General features: G+C 34.7%; 1 protein-coding gene and 1 long non-coding RNA gene across 3 annotated transcripts in view; both read right to left on the reverse strand.

The window, feature by feature from the left end:
• S6KL (ribosomal protein S6 kinase like) overlaps positions 1-25154 on the reverse strand; it is a 76819-nt gene that overhangs the window by 43141 nt on the left and 8524 nt on the right. Inside the window, exons 5-7 of one of the 2 annotated variants that reach the window (XM_073093238.1) lie at positions 12946-13053; positions 11785-11943; positions 4488-4576 (exon numbers count right to left, since the gene is read on the reverse strand). In XM_073093238.1, coding sequence (XP_072949339.1) covers positions 4488-4576; positions 11785-11943; positions 12946-13053 — 356 coding nt within the window. Of the gene's footprint in view, positions 1-4487; positions 4577-10625; positions 11568-11780; positions 11944-12945; positions 13054-25154 lie in introns of those variants that run through there. The other variant, XM_073093239.1, reaches the window with a different exon arrangement.
• On the reverse strand, positions 6806-10593 carry LOC140757497 (uncharacterized). The gene is made up of 2 exons (XR_012103990.1): positions 8379-10593; positions 6806-8315 (listed from the first exon to the last, which is right to left on the reverse strand). It is a non-coding gene; the product is annotated as an uncharacterized LOC140757497 (long non-coding RNA).

Consider the following 25154-nt stretch of genomic DNA (forward strand, 5'->3'; position numbering starts at 1 on the left):
CTTAGCTATGATGATCGTCTAACCAAGGAATTATCAGTAGTACAAGAAAAAGATGTCAATTCCATTTCTGTCTCATAATAACTTTACCTACATGAAAAGTTCAAAATAGAACAATTGAAATAACAATCCAAAAGCACAACACACACGCACACACACACACACACACACACACACACACACACAGTTTAGGTAACAAGCACACTATAGGTAATTAATCCAATACTATCAATATAATTACAAGCTTTTATTTAATTTGCTTTTTTAGTTCGTAGGTGAGGGTTAAATCTTGAATCCGAATTTTAAACCAGTCAACCCCAACCGATTGATATGAAAATTTCCATACACGTTTGGTTTGAAATAGCTAGCTAACCGCAGGGTTACCACATACCCTTACGTTCCTTACGTTCCATACCCTTACGTTCTTCGCCAGCTACTTGCGGGACAGGCATCAGTATGTCGACTGTAGCGGATTTTATTAAAGCCAATATTTTACTAGATCAGGCGTCAGCCAAGGAACTAATCTAGGACCACTTCGATTATTATCTTTGTAAATGATATACCTGAGGTGATTCATGACTCAACTTGCCTTCATAAAATACACGTTTAGTTTAGTGTCATCATTCTTAATCGAAGACGGCGGTCGCACAAAGATGGCGGACCAATAATCTTTATGCATTCCTATGATATGGATATCAAACCAAAGGGTGTTTCAAATACATAATATACATTTATTATAAATAGGCTAAGACAAACAGAAAATTTTCCTTTTTTTCTTTGTCATCCGATTGTATTTTTTCTGTTTAAGGAGTTTGTATTTTTATTCAAAAAATGTAGTATGTAATCTAATGTAGGGTAAGAGTGTTCAATGTATATTTTGTTTGCTTCATGTAATGGTACTCATTTGATTTTTCGGTGCATTGAAAGTTAAGCAAACGTGATGCAGCGACATCTATTGTCGTACTAGAAAAGTAAATACTATAAAGACAAACTAACACAACATAATATTTCATTTCCCTTTGCTGGTAATAATAAAATCAATTACAACCAAATTTTTGCCTAACAAAAGTCGAAAGGAGATGTTTCATTTTCGGCCATCTCATGTATGGTACAGGATCCCTAGTATAGTTTTCATCATTTATTAATAACAAGCTGATTTTTCGTGAGTAGCTTCGTTTCGACAAGACGCCCAACATTTTTCCTTACAGCAATGTTGGTAAATGGTAGCTTGATGGGGCAGCAAGGATTAAATATGTTGACCGGACGAATTCTAAAAATTTATTACTAACCAAATTTTTCTTTGTTAATTATCAAGATAATTATTTAAATAACGTGAAAAAATATTTGTCCTACAAAATATAAGGTTTTTATTAAGGCGTCCCCCCTCTCCAACATGTATCATAAACAAGGCCATGAAAAATAATTACTAACCAGCTGATTTTTTTTTTATTGGCTGTCTACCATTTACATAGTCTACCATGCACATTGTCCTACAAATTGCATGGTATGTCATCTCGGACCTACGCTGAAAAGATGTTAATTCCGCAGGATTATTTTTTTTATTAGTAACTGTAGGACAAAGGTATCACGTGATAGGATAATATAATTTTTATCTAAATAAAACAATGTCCTACAAAAAAAGGGTAACTTTTATTAATCCTACAAGATTTGTAATTTAACTATAATATAATATAAATAAACTATAAAACTGGCGGACTGGAATAACGTACTTCGCAATTTGTAGGACAATGTGGGTAGTAAGCTGTGTAAATGTTAGACAGCTAATAAAAAAAAAATCAGCTGGTTAGTAATTATTTTTCATGACCTTGTTTATGATACATGTTGGAGAGGGGGGACGCCTTAAAAAAAACCTTATATTTTGTAGGACAAATATTTTTTCACGTTATTTAGATAATTGTCTCGACAATTAATAAAAAAAAATTCGGTTAGTAATATTTTTTTTTGATTCGTCAAATCAACATATTTCATCCCTATTATTTTAGTTATAAACCACAATCGAGAACTTTCGTACGAGAATTTGTTGGGCGTCTCATTGAAACGAAGCTATTCTGGAACACTCAGCTTGATACTAATTATTTTTACATTAAGTATTAGTACTACAACTTTTAAGTGTAGGTCCGAGATGACATACCATGTAATTTGTAGGACAATGTGCATGGTAGACTATGTAAATGGTAGACAGCCAATAAAAAAAAAATCAGCTGGTTAGTAATTATTTTTCATGGCCTTGTTTATGATACATGTTGGAGAGGGGGGACGCCTTAATAAAAACCTTATATTTTGTAGGACAAATATTTTTTCACGTTATTTAAATAATTATCTTGATAATTAACAAAGAAAAATTTGGTTAGTAATAAATTTTTAGAATTCGTCCGGTCAACATATTTTATCCTTGCTGCCCCATCAAGCTACCATTTACCAACATTGCTGTAAGGAAAAATGTTGGGCGTCTTGTCGAAACGAAGCTACTCACGAAAAATCAGCTTGTTATTAATAAATGATGAAAACTATACTAGGGATCCTGTACTAGTACACTATATCTAAAAAACACGAATAATTTGAATAATTGAAGAAAAATACACATATATTTTGATAACGTAAAGTATTCCTGTTTAAAAATATTTAAAATAAGCATTCCTCATTAAAATATTAAATGTGGCGGAATACTGTCAATGTCAAGTTTTCAAAACTGTCGATGTCGGTCAGGGAACCTTTGTGTACCCCACACATAGGTTACTATACTCTTTGGGTGTCGGTAATTCTGTATTTCGCTGTTTTTGTCGTAAAGTTATTGTTACCTTAGTACTTTACAACCTGACTTTTGTTTTGGGTATCCCGTCATTGTTTCTGAATTTAATTAATTATTTATAATAATTATAACAAAACCTCCTTTTAAATAGTATCAGGTTTTATAGATGTAAGTGACATGTCAAATTAAAAAAAGAAGAAGTTGTCAATTTTATATGTGTAAAAGTGGATATATACATATTATATAATAGTGGAATCCAATGTAAACGTTGAATAAATATGTACTGATGAGAAGATTCCATTTCAATCCTGAATATGTTTCTGCTCTGTGCTGCTTACGATTTTGGACTGATTCTACCTTACTTGTTTACCCAGCTTATGTTTTATGGACTCTTGTGATTTTCGTGCGATCTCTGTGGATTGTGTTGACAAGGATTCAATATCATCAGGTAAAATATACATCAGTAGTTGTATTAATCGTGAAATAATCGTTAATAATTTTAAACTAGAGAAGCTAATCTTTTTACATTTCTCTTTTTTTTAGATAATTACAATAGCAAGACAAGGACATTCTTGGGATGACAAAATAATCAGTTATTATTGCAACTGCATCGTTGGGCAACAACCCGTACTAGTAGGTAGCTGCGCTCACATTATGACCATTGTTTGATGTTTGGGCTGAGCTCGTCATAGGATATTACAGAACCTGCTACATGATCGGATAAAAATATTTATAAGAGAAGATATTGAAAATGAATAAATAACGTATCTAAGTGAAGAATAAATAAAATATTATCTAAATGTGTACTGATAGTTGTTTTATTTACACACTTAAATGTTTTAACTAAAATAAATTGTTATTGAAGTACATATTTTGGTATGTTTGTTTTAAGTCAAGAGTTATGAAAGTAAATATAAATGTTTATGAAATATAGGTATTGTTTCTCAATACATACAATACAATATTTATAGATCTACGCCCATTTGCGTAAAAATATATTTAAAAGTATATAATGGATATAGTAAGTTAAAATAGAATGACAGATGACATTATTACGGTAATCACTACCGCCATGATGATTTTCCACTGTTGTGTTGCAAGTTTAAATGTAAATTATTGTTTTTAAACAATAAAACGGACATGATTTGAAGAAAATGAACGCCTACGAATTGTTCTTTGCATGTTTTCTTAGTTTTTAGTATAGTGTAGTAAAGGTGGCCGTGAGCCCATACATTTTGAAACATCTCCTTTGATAATCTTAATATTATGTCTAAATTTTCAACAACGGAAAAAGCAACCGCATCTTATTTGATGTTGGATAAAATGTCCATGAGCTCCATTAAATTAGACCGCTAGTTCTACCACACATACATAGATGGCGCTTCATCTAGATGCACAAAGACATTTATAGAACGTTGCCGCGATCACTTAAAATAATGTACTGTATTTCTCCCACAAAACGTATTCTTACTAATCCTTACTAATATTATAAATCCGAAAGTAACTCTGTCTGTCTGTCTGGTTGTCTCTTCTTCACGCCTAAACCACTGAACCGATTTTATTGAAATATTGTACAAAGATAGTCTAAAACCCGAAAAAGGACATAGGAGAGTTTTTATCCCGGATATCCCACGGGAACTAGGGATGGCGATCTAAGATTGATTAAACGCGGGCGAAGCCGCGGGCAAACACTAGTATAAAATAAAAATGGTGCACATACCTCCCCAGTCATCATGTAGCATAGAACCACGCCTAGCGACCACCAGTCCGCCGCGTGGCCGTAGGGCTCGCGGCTCAACACTTCAGGAGCTGTAACAAGACCATATCATTTTATAATTCAGTACTATAATATTATTTATAAAGCATAGTTATTGTAACGTAACGCCTTTTGTAACCTTAATGCAAACGGTTATTATAAAATCAGAATATTACCAAATCGCGTATCACTATCTTCGCACATGCTCATTTGATTATTGAGGGTATGCCTTTTGAATTAGACAAATGGCACCGTAGTCAATCTGATTAAAACATAATTAAAATCATTTTCTGTACGACACCATAATTACCCGTTTTATAAGCTCTTTCACTAAATACACAGTGTAACACTGAGACGGTTGAATTTATTTGACCGAATTTTCTGAAAAAAAAAGTAATAGAAAAAACACATGTAACAATATTACATACAGCAAAATTATAGTAATCATTGATAAGGCATTACATTACACTATCAACGAAGTTCAAACCACACAAATTACTCAATCATACTCCATGTGCTCCACGCAACTCACATTGCTCCATACATACTGAACATACTCAAAACTAATAAAAAAATAATAAATAATTACTTTCAGTTGCGGAGAATCTTCTTGCCGTGCAGCACACGAGTAGATGTCACTTTTCGATAACGTCAAGGAAATGATATTTAAAAGCTGTATTTTTATATTGCATACACATAAGTAAAGAAGGAAACTCCGATTTTTAAAATATTATTGGTATTTTTATTGAGTACCTACATATATGAGACGCTTGCAAGATAATTTGCTTGGAAGCAGGCAATACTTGTAGCTTTTACTGTTACCAGATATATGTATTAGGAGTCTATTTCATTACTACGTGTATGCACTTAAATAAGGGATGCGTAATTTTATTTTTTGGATTTTTATTGGATTAGTTATTATTTGATGAATTCATCCACTTAAATAAAACCAAGGTAAATCCGAGTATTGTTAAATCACAAAAAAATATCGCATTTACTCTTCGTTGCACATTATTATATTATTAAAGATCATCACTCTTAATATAATAATCTCAAATACACACAAATTGTAGCTAGGCTAATTAGATTTTTACCCGATGGATGTAATATACGACGAAATTTGTTTTTTTATGGCAGTACAACGCCTGCTCTAATCAACTTCTATGTAATTGAATGAGATACCTACAGATTTTTTGTACTACAAAAATAAAAAAAAAACTGTTCATAGTTTAAAAAATAGACTATAAAATCTACATGTCCCCTTTATTTTATAATTTTATATAAATTTAGTTTTGTGTGTCTGTATGTAGACTGTGGTGCGTGCTCTATTTTTTAAACAAATGCATTTAGTATAATTTGACTTTACGTCAAAAAAATCGGATTACCATAACTAAGGATATAAAAACAAAAAAAACAAAACAATCATAATACTTCATTATTTTATTCACATATTTATATAAATTATCACAAGACTAAGAATTCTGTTTATTTTTGAACTCATACATCACAACATATATCTTTCGTTTCCATACACTCTAACATTCAACAGTCATACACACTAAGACATTAAAATATACATATATCTAAATAATTTTTCAAATAAGGCCATAGCAAGTCGTGTGCGATGATCATTTACATTTTGCTCGATGAAACACACATTAAAATGAGGCACATAATATATTATTACAATACAACCAACTATAATGCTTCATACTTATAAAACAAACTACCGTTGAAAGAATAAGGTACTTATTGATATGAAAATTTAAATTTTTGTTATTACTAGTAGCAATCGGGTAATTTATTTATTATTTATTATTATTATCAGTATAGAATGGAAGAACTATATGAGATTGGTCAAAATATAATTGCTACGGAAGACTGCGGAACACGTTATATAAAATTATATCCGCTGTCAAAGACAAATTATAATGTGTTAATATATTAAACATTATATCAGAGAAGTATGGCGGTCTTATTCCATCAAACGTATACCATAAGTAGGTGATCATCACGCTGTTTTTCCGCATATATGCGAGGAAGCGAAGTTGTGGATCCTAAGTGTCAAATCCACCAATTGCTTCATTTTCATTGCGTAGAATAGCTTAGCTTGGAGATCGGTTCATCAGAGCTATGTTTTGTATATGGAGTAGGCGTGCTATGGCACTCCGTAATCCGGTATTTTATAACAGTTTCTAGTAATTTTGGATAAGGGCAGAGCCTAAATGAGAAGACAGCAAGACCAAGCTGAAGCTGTACAAACAAAAATAATTCATAATATATGTCCTTTAGTTTTATAATTCCTTAAATATCTCATATGCGTTACCGAAACTATCGGATAATCCGTAATAATTGCAATATCCGTAACTATATATGATACCGATACCACATTTTTGACACATATTTTGTATCCAGATCCGACATGTACTAAATAAAGATTGACATTTGACAATATTTTGTATGAAGAAATGGTCAAATCTCCATCTTTGGCAAAACATTGGATAGATAGCTATTTAATAATAGCCATATTAAAAAATGACCAATGTCGATCTTTCGCAAGCAATACATTGGATAGATACATTATTAATCTCGGGAGTTAGTGAAACTGTCAATCAGTTTCGTAGCTACGACCTGGCCCATTGCCTTGCTACCTCGCATATCTCGTGAAAATCAGCTTTAGAATTGGTACATTACGTTACATATTGTCACAAAATTGTATATAAAACTGCATCTGCATATAACGTACAGCCTCATCTTTGGTGACAAACGTAATTCTGATAAATATAGGTACAAAATAGGAAACTACATTCCAATCGAGATGTAAAACACTAAAGCTAGTCACATAATGAGGTAGGAAAGTAAATGATTAGAAGTTCAATAATGGATGGACTCGATTTACCGTCCGGTAAAAAGCGTTATTGGACCTTCTTATGGTTTAAACTTTATTCTCATTAAGAAAGACCTTATTCAATATTGATATCATGTACATTGGTTGGTTTTTAATTTTCTTCTTGTATTAAACGTAAGAAAAAGATGCAGTCCACCTGATAAGCCCAATATAGCAGGAGTCATATTACAAGTAATTCATGAATTCGATATTTCATTAAGCATTTACGAAAGCTGCGTTTAAGTATAATTCGAGTCAAATAAGATTAAAGATTTTAATTAAATTATACGATGGTGAACATTCTTATGTTTACTTTAAATGTGTAATATTGTAATTACTAATACAAATGTTTGTCATGTGATAAATGTCTTAAAATAAATGTTTTAATCTTCTTTAACATATGTAACGATAATGATAATGTGTAAAATGTGTTCACTTGAAGCATATAAGTGAATACATTTATAACTTTTTAGGTTGCATTATTTCAAATTACCTTTGGTCACACCAATCGAAGCAAGATGCAAGTACGTATTTCTTTTTCATTCTTAAATTACTCGAATTATATCTTACTACTGCTTTCAAACCAAACCAATACTGGTGTACAACAGGCATCTGCCGCAATAGAACCACGGACGTCATCGAAAATAATCACTAAACAAATATGTTAGAGAACACCACGTTAAGGTAAACATAATTTTATAATAGGAAGATAAGGTCACAGGATAATCGGAAGAAAGGTAAATGAGATCATAGATCAAGTAACCAAATAGTCATAATAAATCGTTATTTTACACTAAGCAGACAAAAGGTCATCTGATTGCATCATGATGCATATTTATTGCTTGATATTGCACGCTGATTGCCACAGTTTACACACTGATTGCCTCAAAGTGCACGCTGATTGCCTCAGGATGCATAGTGATTGCCGCAGACAGTAGGCTGATTGCCGCAGACTGTAGACTGATTGCCTCAGGATGCATACTGATTGCCGCAGATTGCACGCTGACTGCCTCAGAGTGCACCTTAATTGCCTCAGGATGCATACTGATTGCCGCAAATCGCACGCTGATTGCCTCAGGATGCATGCTGATTGCCGCAGATTGTACGCTGATTCCCTCTGAGTGCACGCTGATTGCCTCAGATGCATGCTACTAGTAGCTTTGCTTACTAACCAATAAAATTAGTAGACAAAGCTATACATAGAAAAGAATAATTCATACATTTACTAAGGAGAATGTCTGGTTACTTTATCCATGTGTAAACATACGCGATTATAATTTGACACTATATCTAAGTATCCTTAAACGCTACACTTCCATGCACCATGTCTACTCTACGGTTTTCTCACAACATCGTCACTAGCTGGCCGATGCATAAATATTACGTCGAAGGCATGTTATTTATAATACAGACACTGATAGCGGAGATATATCTTAATTTAGTCGATAAAGCTCTCGAAATCCCAAACACTTATTATTATATTGTTAAAAGTTATAACGGGTCGTCCATACATTACGTCCACACTGTGGCATGGCATTAAAAAAACGTTTTAAGTAAATTAAAAAATAATTTATTAAAAGAAATACTACACAACCGGACAAAGTGGGATGGGATTACAAAATGTGACAATATGTAAGAGGGAGGGGTTCAAAAATAAAAATTGTGGAACGTAATTTATGGTATTCTATGACCCCTAATGACAAAATCTAGAATGTCTGACCTCGACAATGTTCATATTTACAGTCATATAATATGCGTTTCGTCATTTAATATCTACTTTTCAATAATCATAACTATTCTACCGTATTCAATCATCAAATGGTTAATAACTATATTTTACAGTATCTATACTTTGCAAATCGTCGCAGGCAATATCACAAAGCAATTTTATTTTAATATAAAAAACACTTGTAATAGTCAAATGACTATACATTTCTGAGCGCGCTGCCACTCCGATATTATATTAATTTTAACGAAACTATATCGACTTTAACATTATATCGAATATTAAATATCTACTAAAAATACAATCGAACAAATTTTATGCCACCGACACATTAACTACAAAATTATATTATCTGGACTTGTACTGATGACATAAAAAGCCTATGACTGTAACAATATGTACATATTAAAATATATTATCATTATAAATACTAGTATCCTTGTATCACTACTTTAAAATCTATATGTGCAATATTAAGTGTTCATATCTCTATTAAAACATATTGAAGTTATGAAACTTAAAAGTACGTAAGCGACAGACCGAGTCAAACCTTAAATCATATAAATGAGTGGACACATCAACCAGCCTTGCGAGTCATAGCTCAGAAATCATTACAACTAAAAGTATCTAACACTTACGTTACAACAGACACATTGTTACACAGTTATCTACAAAAGTGATTAGTTAACTCAAACGAAATCTCATTGTACGATATCAAAACGATTGTATAAAACAGACAAGTCGATTGTGGTCGCTACGAAACATGAGATTATGCAAACAGCTTTAGTACAACATAAAAATCTATAAAATTAATTATAAGTACATACATTCAGTGAAGCAAAACGCAAAATAATTGCAACAAATTCATGAAATATTATAGTTAGTACGTTATATTGTAATTTTAATATAAATAAATAGAGTCAATATAATTAAATTGTCATCAAATAATAAAATATACTTTTTAGAATATTTACACGCCTATCGTCCGTCGTATAATTGCACTTATTCATATTTTAAAATTTATTTAGTCAACGTAACACTCCATTTCATCACAACATATTGCAAACTTCGATCACGGGCGAACGCTCACTACGAGTTAATGACTAAAACATTCGTTAATTAATTTTATAACCTATTATTACATCTTATACGAAGCAATATCACACAATTTTAATATCAGCAGCCCGATCGAATACATAGATCTGTACACATCGTCCACATCGGCGGACACGACGCCCAGGAGGGTTACCATACCATCTCTTAAAACAATATTATTTTAATCCTACATTGAAATTTCGTACCGCGACCTCGTTAAACTAAGGTTGTTTTTACAATATTACAATAAGCAGTTTTGTATGATGTCGGTAGAAATTATTCCTTTTTTTTCTTGCAGGAAATTTAATTTTTTAAGCAAAATATGACAATTTCAGATGGTTTTTTGCAATGGATAAGCGAAAAAATAAAGGTTTAAGTTGTTTGTTGTAAAAATAAGGGTTTAAGTTTGTTTAATTGCGTACGACGGAACAATCAAGACCGTGTTGTGAAAGAGATGACACTAGTTACGACGTCTCGTTTCCTCTTGGATAAGGAATAGACAAATTACTCGTTATTTTACATCACTCGGCAGGTATAAAACAAAACTGTTTTAAGGAGGTCGTGGTACGAAACAAATAATGTTGATGATGTTGTTTTTAAAAGATGGTGGTAGGCCCCCAGGAGAGCCGGGGAAAGCAAAGATCACAAGGAGAGAGTCTCGATGAGCTTGCGTACGGTGTTACCGACGGACGGCGGCGGCGCGCCCGACAGGTTGTACGTGATCTTGAACAGGTACGGCTGGATGTCCGCGTACGTCGTGTCGAACACCAGGTCCGCGTCCGAGCGGCTCGGCATCTTCGGCACGTACTCGTGCCGGTTGATGATCTCCGTTATGAACACGATCTTGTCCTGCAGCATCTCCACGACGCCCTCGTGCTTCGTCTGCATGTCGTGCTCGTTGCGAGACTCGGTGAGCTCGCAGCACACCGTCCACACCTCCCAGGGCACGCACTCCGGCTTGAAGGGCCAGCGGGCCTTGCGCTTCTGGAAGAACTCGAGGCTGATGGAGCCGCGGGGCGCCGAGCCGTCCGCGGCGCGCAGCTGCTCCGAGAAGTCCGATATCTCCCGCTTCACGTTCCGCCCGAGCGCCTCCGACTCGCAGCACACGTACGTGAAGTCGATGAAGTCGCAGTCGACGTCCACGTAGCTGACCGTCCGGATCGAGTAGCTCTCCTCGTTGTTGTATGTGAACTTGCCGCTGGAGCGGTGGAAGAGCACCGTGTGGAATATGCTCGCGACCACCTCGTCGACCTGGCTGCCCTCCATGGACATTTCGAACGCGATGCTGCGTGCGTTCATCTCGCCGGTCAGTGGCAAGTCGCGCGCGCAGCCCCCACTACTGACATAATCACCGGGGACTAGTTCGCTTACAGACGTTCCGAGCGTACCGATGGAGTACCGCGAGCCACGTGAGCGACGAACAGAGCCATTGCACGTTTAAAATACGTAACGAGTCAAGTCCCACACTGAAATGGAAAGTGACCGTTTTAGTTCTGCCGTTCTTATTCTGTTACGTGTGAGGTGCAAGTGAATGTGAGGGGATCTAAACTCACCCATGTACTTGAGCGTGCCGCAGAGCGTTGTCGTTCGTGATCCTATCGATAGCCACTTGGAGAGACCAAAGTCGATCAGCTGGATGTGGAAGTCGGAGTCCAATAGAATGTTCTCTGGTTTCAGGTCCCTGTATATGACACCGGCGTTGTGGAGGAAATCTGAAATTTTATAAATGAGGTATCAAATAAAATTTAACTATAAATTTATTATTTTGGTCAAAAGGAAAATGCAATTAATGTATCATACATTATAAGGATCAATTACATCAAATACATGAAAGATACATTATGATACACTTCTTAGAACCTATTAATAAACATATATTTATTAAATAAAGATCAAGGAAGGAAAAATATATTTTAATACTAAATTATTCCATTTTAATACAATGTTATACTCAAATAAAAGTAATATTTATATTTGAGTACCTATTCGTACAGGATAAATTGTTAAAATTCATTATAAATATTTATTATCAAGAAGATATCAGCGCAGACTGACTGAAAAAGACTTAATAGGATGATTCATAATTCTTTCAAAAATACCACATCATTATTTTTGTTACAATCTTATCGTTAGTGATTAGCCACATATGAGAATAATTAAATTTTATAGCTCATGTCGCCATGCCGTCTTGCTAGATTGAGATCTGACTGATTTCCAGCCGGTCGTAAAGCCATTTAAGTATCCGATTCTCAAAATGCAATCAATCCTTTCCATTTTCAAATCAGTTCGTCGTAAACCTATTATTGTCCGACTGTTGTGAGAAGGGATAGTCCACCGTGCCGGTCAAGTCCGTATTGTATTGGTAGACTTTACATACTTTCGAGATTTTTTTCATTTCTCAGGTATGTAGGCTACCTCACAATGTTTTGCCTTACCATTAAAAAGCAAGAGATAATTATTTTCTAATACGCACACAACTTTAAAAATCGGATGTTAATCTGTAGCCTGGGAAGTATTATGAAACGAACGAATGGATTCGAACCTCAAACAACTCGATCGAGAGGTCGAGTTTTAACCACTAGGCTAGTATTAGTGTGTAGGTATGTACAGAATTCTATGTGTATGTCTGTTACGTGCATGTAGGCATGTGCGCGTGCATATTTCATAACAAATATTTAGTAACATTGTGAAATTTAACAAAACCCATTCCTTACCTATAGCAATGGCTATCTCGGCTACAAAAATCTTCACGAGCTCCTCTGGTAACTTCCCGTACTTATCTATTAAAGCTAGCAGTTCCCCTCCAGGAATGTATTCTGAAACTAAACAAAAATGACTATTTATTAGATAATAAGTATATCTTATCTATAGGAATCTTATTAAGCATTTATAATAATATAACCGATTTATACAATAAAATATCGCCAATATTATATTATTGTTTGTTTATAAGAATATATCGTGAAAAACATAACACAATAAAACAGTCATTATATTATTATTACAGCGGCATATTCTCTAATCGTAATAACAATAGGACAAAAAAGTCATGGACCGCAATTTGACAATGACCTTTAAATTAGCGATTCAGGAACAATCATAATCAAATAGCCGATGACACAATGGACGTAACCTCGTTTATTCGAGCACGCGGGCTTGTAGCCGCGACCCGACTGACGCTGATAGCAACGGCGCAAGCACCTCCATCAGTGGGTCAGCGCTTATCAACACAAGATTAACACACGAAAAGTTTTTCCTATTTTGCCCAAGTTATTTGATAGTACTCGTAGGTATTTTATATTTGGAATGAAAAATGCGCATCGTTTTGAAATACTCTACTGAGGTATAACTAAAATAGCATAGGCACATACTATAATATGTACCTATGTGTTTAGTCTGTAAATCTTATGTACACGAAAACAAAGCAAATATAGGTTATTTTACTTTATAAAGGAGTGCATTGCTTATATTTTTTCTTCGAATTATCATCCGAATGTCGTACACGAGTCTCGTTTATTCGAGCACGCGGGCTTGTAGCCGCGGCCCGACTGACGCCGATAGCAACGATAGCGGCGCAAGCACCTCCGTCAGTGGGTCAGCGCTTATCAACACAAGATTAACACACGAAAAGTTTTTCCTATTGTCCCGAAGTTATTCGATAACATTTTTAACTACTCTATATTTGAAATGAAAAATGTTTAAGTTTTGAAGTACTTTATTACGCTACAATTGATGCATACTGTGTGTTTGTACTCGGTAGACTGTATGTATTGTATAGGTAGATATGAATAGGTAGGCGAACAATTAGATGCTCCTGTTTGACTTTTTCGTTTTCGGCTTAATATGTTAATGCTAATGGGTTAAGAGGGGCGTCAGGACGGTAAACCCTCCCTTTCTATAGAAGCCCGTATAATATTTTATATATAAAATATACTAAATCTTAGACGACACGATATAAAACAACGGGTACATTTTTTGTCAGAATGTACAGGCGTCTAGCCGAGGCTCTATCGAGACACTGATATCTGATAACGCGATAATGGAGCAAGCACCTCCGTCAGTGGGTCACCGCTTATCACCCCACATAATAGCACTCGAAAATATTTTCCCCTCGTGAGATTTTACTTTATTTGTGTATAAAGCTATTCAAAATATGGAAAAAGAGACATGAGTATGTGCAGCCGTGACACTACATTGCTTAATAAATTTCGACCTCCCACGTTGAACAAGGGTTCAAATTTCAGGTACCTACGCTCTTTAATTTTTTTCGGGTGTATAGAAATCAATTATTACATGCTTCAAACCGTGAAAAAAACCAGATACCTAAGCATTTGCAAAATGCAGTGTATAAAATTTAGTAAATGTCACTTGGCCAGCGTGGTGGTCCTTGGCCTACATCCTTGCCATTTTGGGAGGATAGTGAGGAAACCCCGGTCCAGTAGGACATTGGTCGATATTAATGATGATGGCATATGTATGTGACAATTGTTAAAGTTAATACGTGATTTTCTCTACACTGCCGAGCAAAATTAGTTAAGTATAGTTATATCATTATAATATAACATAACCACATCACTTTGCGTCATCGTCACTTCCAGGTGACACAGTGCATGTTTAATTGTGTGTCCGAGCTCACTGGCATTTCGCCAAGTCTCCACTGAAACTAGCTGATAAAGCTGAACAGATAACAAAGCAATTACCTTCGTCAATAGCTTGCTTTATTACGTTATGGTGTACAAAAATTACCAGGTCTCGTAGCGTTTTTGTCTCAGTAGTTCCGGAACTAGAATAGAGCTACGGCCCTGTCTGTCGTAAGAGGCGACTAAAAGGGGGCTTCCGGGGTTTCGGGCGGCAAGAGTGAGAGCTCGAACCGTCCAGTAAGCGACCCCGGGAAGGACGGCGGTATCATCGTAAACACTACATGGAGTGGGAGGAGCGAAAACTGCTCCCCTAGGGCAGAGTTCGAACGGGGCATCGCGTTTGGAGGACTTCGCTTGTGTTCCGTCCCGGAGTTCTCCAACAAGCGTTGAGGACGGCCACCACCGAGGGGGTTCTAATGCGGTAAAAATCCCACATATCACGGCGTCGGTTCCACGTTGTCAGTTATCTTTTGAAGGTTTCCCCCTCGTAAATAAGGTCTGGTAGCTTTCAATATCCTTTAATTTATTATGACCTATAAGTGTTACTTGAACCATTTTATTTTCTTATTGACCAATAAAAATGGCACGAAAAGCAATTTTGTTTAATTATTTTTTTATACCAATAAATTTAAGGGATGTGCAAAGAATATTGAAATCGGTACAAAAAAGATAAGTAGATGTTATTGAAAAAGAGAAAAAAAATGACGGAACAAAAGAAAGAAGAAACAAAAGATAGTAAACACGTAAACGAATAAATCAATTGAAACAATGTAAATTGTTGACAATGTCAAAGTTTTATGAATTTGTTTAGAAAAGTAATCATAAATTTACTGTTTAACACAGCGTTTAAAGCAGATTTCTGAGACCATTAGGACACTATAAATAAGTAGATAATCAAGTAAAGAGGGGAATACCTACAATGGATTTCAAACGTAATGTCATTGAATTAATTTATAACTAGATTTGTCATTCAACCACACAAGAGTCTAGGCTAGGCTGACAGCTAACGCGATAAAGGTGCAGCTACCTTCCTTAGTGGGTCAGCCGCCAGCAATTCAATAAGAATAAGAATTGAAAGTTATTTCCTATTGCATGTAATACAGCATGTTTTACATTTTGTTATTAAATATTGTTTAGCGTTGTTAAAAATAAACAAAAGATGCCGAATAAATTGTCGCGCCATGAAATAAGCACAAAATTCACTCATTAAAACAAAAATTGCGTAATAATTGATTACGTGACTAAAAAAATTTGTTATACATTCGATCTATATTAGTTATGTTTCCATTTACTACATAATGACATAACACTACGTACCTATATTTAAAATGTCCACCGCACATTTTCAAAAATGTTGTCTCGATTATTTTCCGTATCATGTCCTATTTATTTGCTCGTAATCGAATTTCGATACAATTAGCATTTGTCAAGGCTTACGTGTGTTCGATACACAGACACATGCACGCACACAGTTGTCAAACTTGTATCAGCCCTCTTTTTGCGTCGGTTAAAAAACGTGGTACATACTTCAAAGGGCTGACGCCGCCTGTATTGTGAAAAAATGAAAACGTACCAGTCGTCAGACATCCTGAGTGGCAACATTGTTTTTTATATTCGTAAAGTGTTCCCTACTTAAAGTTAGGCGTATAAAACAGTAATACAATCAAATCAGGATATTTTTTGATAGGGTCAATGGCCTGATATAATTTACAAAAACAAACGATAAACATATTTTTCACATGCAAACATGTGCTCATTCTACTTTAAAAGTTTTATACACGAAGATTTAATACCCTGAAGACAATTGTTTAAATCCCAAAAGAATATATTGTTTTGTCACAAAATATCTATTAATAAATAAATCATATCATAGTATGTTGATAAAGAAAAGTAATCCTACATTATTACAGGTCATAAGAATATTTCCCATTTATTTGTAAATTAAATCAATTTTTTTTATTCAAAATAGGTATTTTACAGAGCACTTTTTGTATTTCAATACAACTACCACCATTTGAAATAAATTATCAATGGCATCTCACAACGGCCAAGGTTTTTTTTTCACGTCACTGTTGCATTTTTATAGTTTAGGGACCTATTTCCTCTCTTGCAGGTTTGTATTCGTGTGCGGTATCTATTCCGCATAAGTATGTACCACTTGCATCCTATCGTTTCATAGATACTGTTTCTGTCTGAATTAACTGTCTGAGTAATTCACAGCTGATTGATTCACGCGTTCGAGTGCGGCGCGATTGTAGGTAAACCCCTTGTGACAGGAAAAATATTGTGTTTTTACAGCATTTTTATCAGAGTTTCGCGAAGTTTTAATAAGAATAATATTAATATAAAAGTTGTGCCTTTGAATGCAATTTATACACGACGAAGGGTAGTCGTTTAGCTAGTATAACGTAATTATTTATTTTAACACTCTACGAAATGCATTTCGTAATTAGTACGTAGGCATCTGAGCATAACCAATGTTCATTAAAATAATCGCATAATCGATAACCCATTGTGACCCGAGCTTAATGTTACAAAAAAATAATTCAGAACAACTTTATCAAACCTACACAACCTAACCCAACATAAATCGTTTTACGTCGTAAAATTGTAGAGTTCATTTACATGAACAAGCATAGAGAGCATGGCAAACGCGTGCCGCGATAGACAAAATTGATAATTTAAATTATTATCCTGTACAATTTGTATTGATGGATTTATATCTACCGCAACATAGCCTAGGACATACGGGCCGTACCTGTCAAAATATTGTATGAAAAAATGGTTTTGTCTATTACGGGCAGTGTCTGACACGTTTACTGTCTGTAGATGTAAATGGGTCAGTGAATAATACCATTGAAGTGTCAGTTTGTTATTGTTATTTGTAACTAAAGGAACTAGATACTATCTTCTACAAAATGATAAGAGATGCATTATTTTGAAGGTGGTAGAACCCTTTGTGGTTCGACTCCGGCGGCACCACCGCCACACCTATTTCTACCTAATAACAGCAGTGTTAGGCGCTGCTGTGTTCCGGTTTGAAGGGTGTGGTAAGGGAGACATACTTTTCCGAGGCGTTCCAGCTTAGTCCTCAGGGGTAGCGGCGCATCTGTGGCCGACCTCAGGTAGGAATATCTAATCCTATCTGGGGTTGATTACAGATGTCCATGGGCGGCAGTAGCCACTTACCATCAGGTGGACTGCATGCTCGTCTGCTACTCCAATATTATAAAAAAATATATATCAACAAGTAAAACTAACAGACAAGCAAAAATAAGTGGTATTTTTTTTATTCATTTCTGATGTCAACAGTTCCTAGTACATAAATGTATTTAGCGAATACATTAACCGTGACACATAAATCGACCACATGCGGTATAAACCAAAGTTGCACTATTGTCATTTAATTGTAATAAAATGAAATAAAATAAGAATAGTAGATATTTCTTGAGTTTAACTGACATGAAACGGATATATGAATAATTCTCCAAGACATGCTTTTAATATTTAATAACTTTATCTTTTTTAGATAAGAGTCCTACAGAAGTGTCAAGCGCTGCTGTACTTTGGTTTAACGGCGTGGTGAGGGAGAGACATAAGAGGTGTTCCAACTTTGTACCCAGGGGTAGCAAAGCATTGGTGGCAGAACCTCAGCTAGGACTTTAAACCTTTCTGGGTAGTTTACAGCAATAGTCATAAAAACTTTATGAAAAGCTTCTTAACATAAAATATTTGTATTTTACGAACCGTAAACAATAGCACACAGTTTTTCATAAGTTTTGCATACTAGTATTGTTGCTAACTCAATACCTACTAATTATACCAGTTTGGTGACACTATTGACCTCGTCACTGAAGGTCCTTAACAACTGAATACGGTTAACACACGCGTGCTCATCTATGTGCGAATATTATTTTAAGGAAAGGCTTTTCAATGCTTTATCAAACTATAAATCATGACTATATCCTACTATAAATAAATAGGCAGAGACAAAATAATTTTCTTCTTTGCTTGTCAACTGATTTTCTGTTCTTTCTTTTGTTAACTAGTAGTGACGACTTTTAGTCAATCAGTCAATGATTTTGGATACATAGTTTTTCTATACATAAAAATCTAGAAACATGCGAGCGTTAACATGTGCTATAAGAAAAGCGTCCATGCATCCTACATTTGTCATGCGTGCGGATGGATTTGCATGCGGGCGTAAGCTTGCGCGACAGAAAGTGCCCTAACGTTTAAGTTGTTACTGCTGTCTATGGACATTGGACATGTGTACGTAGCTATAAAAATGTTTAAGTAACAAAACAGGTGCTCTGCCTGAAGCTAATATTACAATTAAGTTAAAAGTAAGGCTGTATAAGTCTTTCCTACTACGCTCCTAGAACGAAGCGCGAAGAATAAAAATATATATATATATATACGGTCGAATTGAGAAACCTCCTCCTTTTTTGAAGTCGGTTAAAAATAGTAATACGCGTGGTAGTGGCGCCGTCGTGAGCGAACGATTTGACAGGTTTTTTGTAGGTGAATCCTTACTAATATGATAAATCCGAAAGTAACTCTGTCTGTCTGTCTGGTTGTCTCTTCTTCACGCCTAAACCACTGAACCGATTTTAATGAAATTTTGTACAAAGATAGTCTGAGACCCGAGAAAGGACATAGGATAGTTTTTATCCCGGAAATCCCACGGGAACTAGGGATGGCGATCTAAGATCGATTAATCGGAGAATCGATTTTTTGGACCAAAAAAATCGATTATTTTAATCGATATTAGTAAGAATTGAATCGTAAACTATGCATTTGATCAAGTGATGATCTTTAGCAAAGTTGTTGTCCATGAGCCCACGAAGGTTCCAGAGTTGGTACGACCAATTTTCGCCAGATGTCGCCACTGTCATTCCAATGAAGGTACGAATTTTCAATTTTATGTATGTTAGTATGTTATATTATTTTTCTTTTAAACGCGGGCGAAGCCGCGGGCTTAAACTAGTACAATTATATTCCCGGTTTGCTCTTTTGCATTACATTTTCAAACAATGGCAGATTCCTTCAAACGTTTGCGCAGTTTAGTTCCAGTTCGGTCACACTTCTGACCTTGCGGCTGAAGGTCTACCAGTTGTTCAAGGTTGGGACATCACAAGGGCTGCCAACCGTACTATAATATACTACTGTACTATAATTCGGATTTACGTTATATATGTGAAACATACTTAAATAAATAACTATATATGTAGTACAGAAAAATAATTATGTATTTTTAATGTTGTCAAAAAAATATTTAAAGATGCTAGAAGTCCAAAAGAACGTAAGAAGTACTTTTCATAAAAATAAATTCGTAATGAATATAATTTATAATATTAGTATTTTTCCTTGCCACCAAAATAGTATACTTTTTGAAGTGTACTATATCTTTCATGGATTGTCTAAAAAAATACATATATTCATCAAATAAATGTTGACAATCCTACATATCACTGAGCATGTGCAAACTAGCCGATCGCAGTTAAACGACTTCCGCGATTACTACGCGCCAAATTAGTACGTATATAGTATTTAGTTGTACTCTTTAACCGTAAGTCATAGATTAGTAAAGATACTTCGCCGCCTTAAAATTGAATGAAGGCATAAACGGTTTATTATAGTAAGTTCTTTTTTTGAATTCTTGACAATTAAAAACATTTTTAGAGAATATTTACGAATAAATAACTAATACTGCGTAATTTACATAATAGATAAATAATTATTTCAAATATTTTAGGGACATTTTAGCACGGAGACGTGGCAAAACTTTTTTACGCAACTATTTCAATTCTCAGAACTGGGTACATTTTCTTGTTAGGAGTGAGTAATCTTTAAGAATCTATGCCGTAAGTTACAATTGTAAGACTAAACTGCGCAATCAACTATTTATATTCAATGAGCTACGTTTTTAAGTATTTAATTACACTACATAAAGCTTCATGTGTGTTAGTCATTACAAATTTGCTACTTTTCAGCTTCATATGACAAAATTTCAGTTATCCGTGCATCGAATCAGAAGTAATTGAAAAATAAAACATATAATTCATCACATAAAATTCATAGAGGACTCGACTAAGGTTTCAAAAGTAGCCACTTAATAAGCAATATCAATTCATATTATAACGTTCTATCACATAGTTTAAAATATTTATTTCGATAAAAGCAAGTGGTCCATATTTGACTACCGTGCAAAACCTTGTCTTGAAAATCACAGATCCACATTAAATAAAAGAACGAGATGGTCGTCATGTCGTCAACCACTTGTTACGGGCTTTTGAGATCGTAATTATTACGTACTGACATGAATTATTTAGGATATTAAATTGTACAAAACACGCAAATACACATTTTTAGGGTTTTTTTTAATTTGCAATCATGGACCATAATGGTCCGATCATATCATATAATCAATTACCTTTCTTTAAAATCGACATAATTATTGTCTTAAAAACAGACAGTATTTTTTCAAATTTATATCGATAAAATATGTTTAATGTTTACATTTCGAATCATTACATGTTTTAACAACCTTGCTTATTACACCGTTAATTATTAATAATTAATCCCCGTTTATCTTTATTACTATCACTATGTAACAAATTTATACATCCAACATATTACTACCGACTAAAAAAACGAAGGGCCTAAAATTAAATCCTATTATAATACAAGAACATCATAAGTATATGAGACTTATCGTGTCGGTCCCCTAGCGACGAACCGCGGATTTATCTCTACTACGAGAATCCCATTGGCCTTTGCCTTGAAAACCCTAGCTCCTAATTAAACCAACGACATGGTCGTCATGTCGTCAGTCATGTGCTACGTACGGGCTTTTGACACCGTCAGCATAATACTGACAATAATTTAAAATCATCCTTGTATGAAGATTAGCGTTTTTTGTATACTAGTCGCCTTCTGATTGATATTTGACCATAATCATTAAGTATATTTTTTTCACTTGATTAAGCTCATCAATAGCTAGCATATAAAAAAAATTGTTCTTTATTGATTAGTATACCAATATCTTAATATTTCGAACTGATTAAGGAATGCAATGTTTTACTAGTATGTAGGTTTGTTTGTATGTCACATTCTTTGTCAGGCCCTCCAGTCTAAACGACTCGAAGGACTTTAACATATGAGATTTCATTGGATTCGTCTCAATTGTGGGAGTAACTTTAGCTATAATTCATACCAGTCGGGTTCTTCTTACTAGTGAAATTAATAGTAATTGTTAACTTAATACAACCTAAAATTATAATTATCTTAGATATTTACTATAGTTTGCTACGCTCAAGTCAAAATAAGAACATTAAATGGTAAAACAGTCGAAGTTTCCGTTGCAAATCAAGCGAAATCAATAAAAAAAAATAAGGTTGAAATGAAAAAAGTACATTTATAAACGTAATCTAAATAGAATCGGAATCCTACATATGTTTGGTTCCATTCCTAAAGATTTGTTTATATCTACATACATTAAACTTGTCAGACATGGGGCATGGCAGAGTAAATAATATTTTTCTATACAATATCTATCTATCGGTGTCTGCGGCTTCGATAGAATATTAACACGTTGATACGCATAGTATCGTCGACGACAACTGTCCCACTGCTGGAAAGTTGTTGTCGACGGTCTCTCCTCATAAAGTTTAGGCCATAGTCCACCGCGCTAGGCAAGTGCGAATTAATTGACTTATCACATCCTTGAGATCATTTTTCGAACTGTCAGGCGTGCCGGTTTCCTCGAAATATTTACCTTCATCGTTTAACCCATTAATTCCCAAGGGGTTAAATAAAAGGTTTTTTTTTAATTTTATTATTTATATTAGGTACATATACATTCAAAAGGAGAAAATCATAGTCAGAAAAAATATTGATCATTCCGTTTAAATTCCACAAAATGTTGCGTTTACGCAACGTTGGGCTAAGTGAACTTTAAAACTACTCTCAACTTACTTATATGGATGGACACTCAAGTACTAACGGGAGTGGAACATTTTAAAACAATCAGCATGAAGATGCACCTGACATTTTTTACACATGTAAATTGTTGTACTTCTACATTGTCGACATCTTCTTCGACGTTTATTTTCATGTTTTTCTGTGACATGACCAACATTATCATAGCGAATATTAGTAGGCAATGCGTTCTTGGGTGGTCTTTTCATTGGTATTTGTATTTGAAACATTCAAAGAATTGCAATGCAAGGTAGCCGCTTTCATTTTCAGCAACGTAAGATTTGAAATCAAATTTGTTATATGAAAAAAATGTCAAAAAATACGCGATGTTTGCAAGGTTCTTCAATTAGGTATAACAGGTCTGGAACACATTTTGGTGCATTCTTTGACCTTTTTTATTTTCTTGAAATTGAAGTACTGGGCTCATCTAGCATATTTTCAGACTCAGTGGGTAAATCCGTGTAGATTTTATACGTTCCAACGATATCAGTGGGCAGATTGCTGTCGAAACCACCCAACGTAGCATCATCTAGATCTTGTTCGTCGGTAACATTTTAACCGGTGGGGGGATGTATACAGCAACAATTTGTTTAGCATTTTGTAAATCCTCCTCTTCTTCCAACAAGCGCATAATTTCTTGTGAAGACAATGCGTTTTTATAAGCCATTATTACGTAGAGAAAATGCACTCGTTTTGTGGCTTACTACATAAACCAGAGAGCTTGAAGTTCAACAACTGACTAACTAACGAAACAAAAGCGTTTGTGTCGCTTGAGCTCCAAGAAATCATTGTTAACTATAAATTCCTAGCATGAATAGATCGCGGCATTATAATAACAAATATTCAATAATACTCCCAACGTTGCGCACACGCAACATTTTGTGGAAGTCTAAGTCAAACTATATATATAGGTTTTCCTTTTCAACAGAATTATTGAACTCATAAATAAAGTATTGTTAAATGTTTGTTTAGTGTAAAAAGTTCTGATTTATTTTAATTAATATTTTTTATGAATTTATGAATTTGTCTAATTGGAGAAGACTAAATTCGCCGTATTTCACAATTAAAAATCAAATATATTTTTCACGAAAATAAGTGTCCAAATAATTATAACCTGTATTTTAGCTCTTCTTTTATAAACTGGATTAGATGTCAAAGATTACTGTCCTATTTTTAATACCAAAAAAAATCAAACATAAAATGTTGCGTTTACGCAACGATGGGTAAAGATGGGTTAAGCAAGTGAAAATTAATTTCGAATTTGCGCCTGGGCTTGAATCTCAAACCCCCCGAATAGTGCCAAGTTTCTTAACCACTATAGTATAAAAATATACATATTATCAGTGCCTGACACATTCAAAGTCCGTAGACATAAAAGAATCATACACTTCTCAAACACAAGAGAGATCGAACACATTCGTACGGTCCGCACATTTCTATATTCCAAGTGGCACTTATAGCCAGCAGTAGCGACCGGCCCTGACTTAAGCGTATCCCTACACTAAATATAGAGCAAGATAACATGATCACCAACATTTGAGTGACTATCACGGGCCAGCCGTGTGCCGGCAATAAACTTTAAACTATCAATGAAACTGACGTGCTCGTATCGGGAACGCGGAGGTTATAATGCGATTACTTGTATTACATATAAAATTTCTGGTTAATATCAATTATCTGTAAATCTGTCAGGGTTTCGCATGTGTCAGGAAAAATAAATGTAAAATAAAATGTTTTTAAAATATGCTTTTTAGTAATATCGTGCTGTGTTTCGTATTCTTGTTAGTAAATCCTTGCATTTGATATCATAGGGGTGCTTAAAAGTAATTGGTCCGCCATATTGGAGGATGTTACTAATATAATCGTTTGTCGTTAACTGGTAACTTAAAATGCATTTGCAAGATTTGACCCTCACGTACACGTTTTTTTTTTTTTTTTATAATATAGGAGTAGCAGACGAGCATGCAGTCCACCTGATGGTAAGTGGCTACTGCCGCCCATGGACATCTGTAATCAACCCCAGATAGGATTAGATATTCCTACCTAAGGTCGGCCACAGATGCGCTGCTACCCCTGAGGACTAAGCTGGAACGCCTCGGAAAAGTCTGTCTCCCTTACCACACCCTTCAAACCGGAACACAGCAGCGCTTAACACTGCTGTTATTAGGTAGAAATAGGTGTGGCGGTGGTGCCACCGGAGTCGAACCACAACGGGTTCTACCACCTTTAAGTGACGTACATACGAACTAAAAAAAATGAAATTAGATAGATGGATAGTATATAATTAATCTCTTGATCAT

This window comes from Epargyreus clarus, unplaced genomic scaffold (assembly GCF_041222505.1).
Source record: "Epargyreus clarus isolate Ecla_fem2 unplaced genomic scaffold, WU_Ecla_fem_2.2 ptg000004l, whole genome shotgun sequence".
In the NCBI taxonomy this organism is placed as follows: Eukaryota; Metazoa; Arthropoda; class Insecta; order Lepidoptera; family Hesperiidae; genus Epargyreus; species Epargyreus clarus.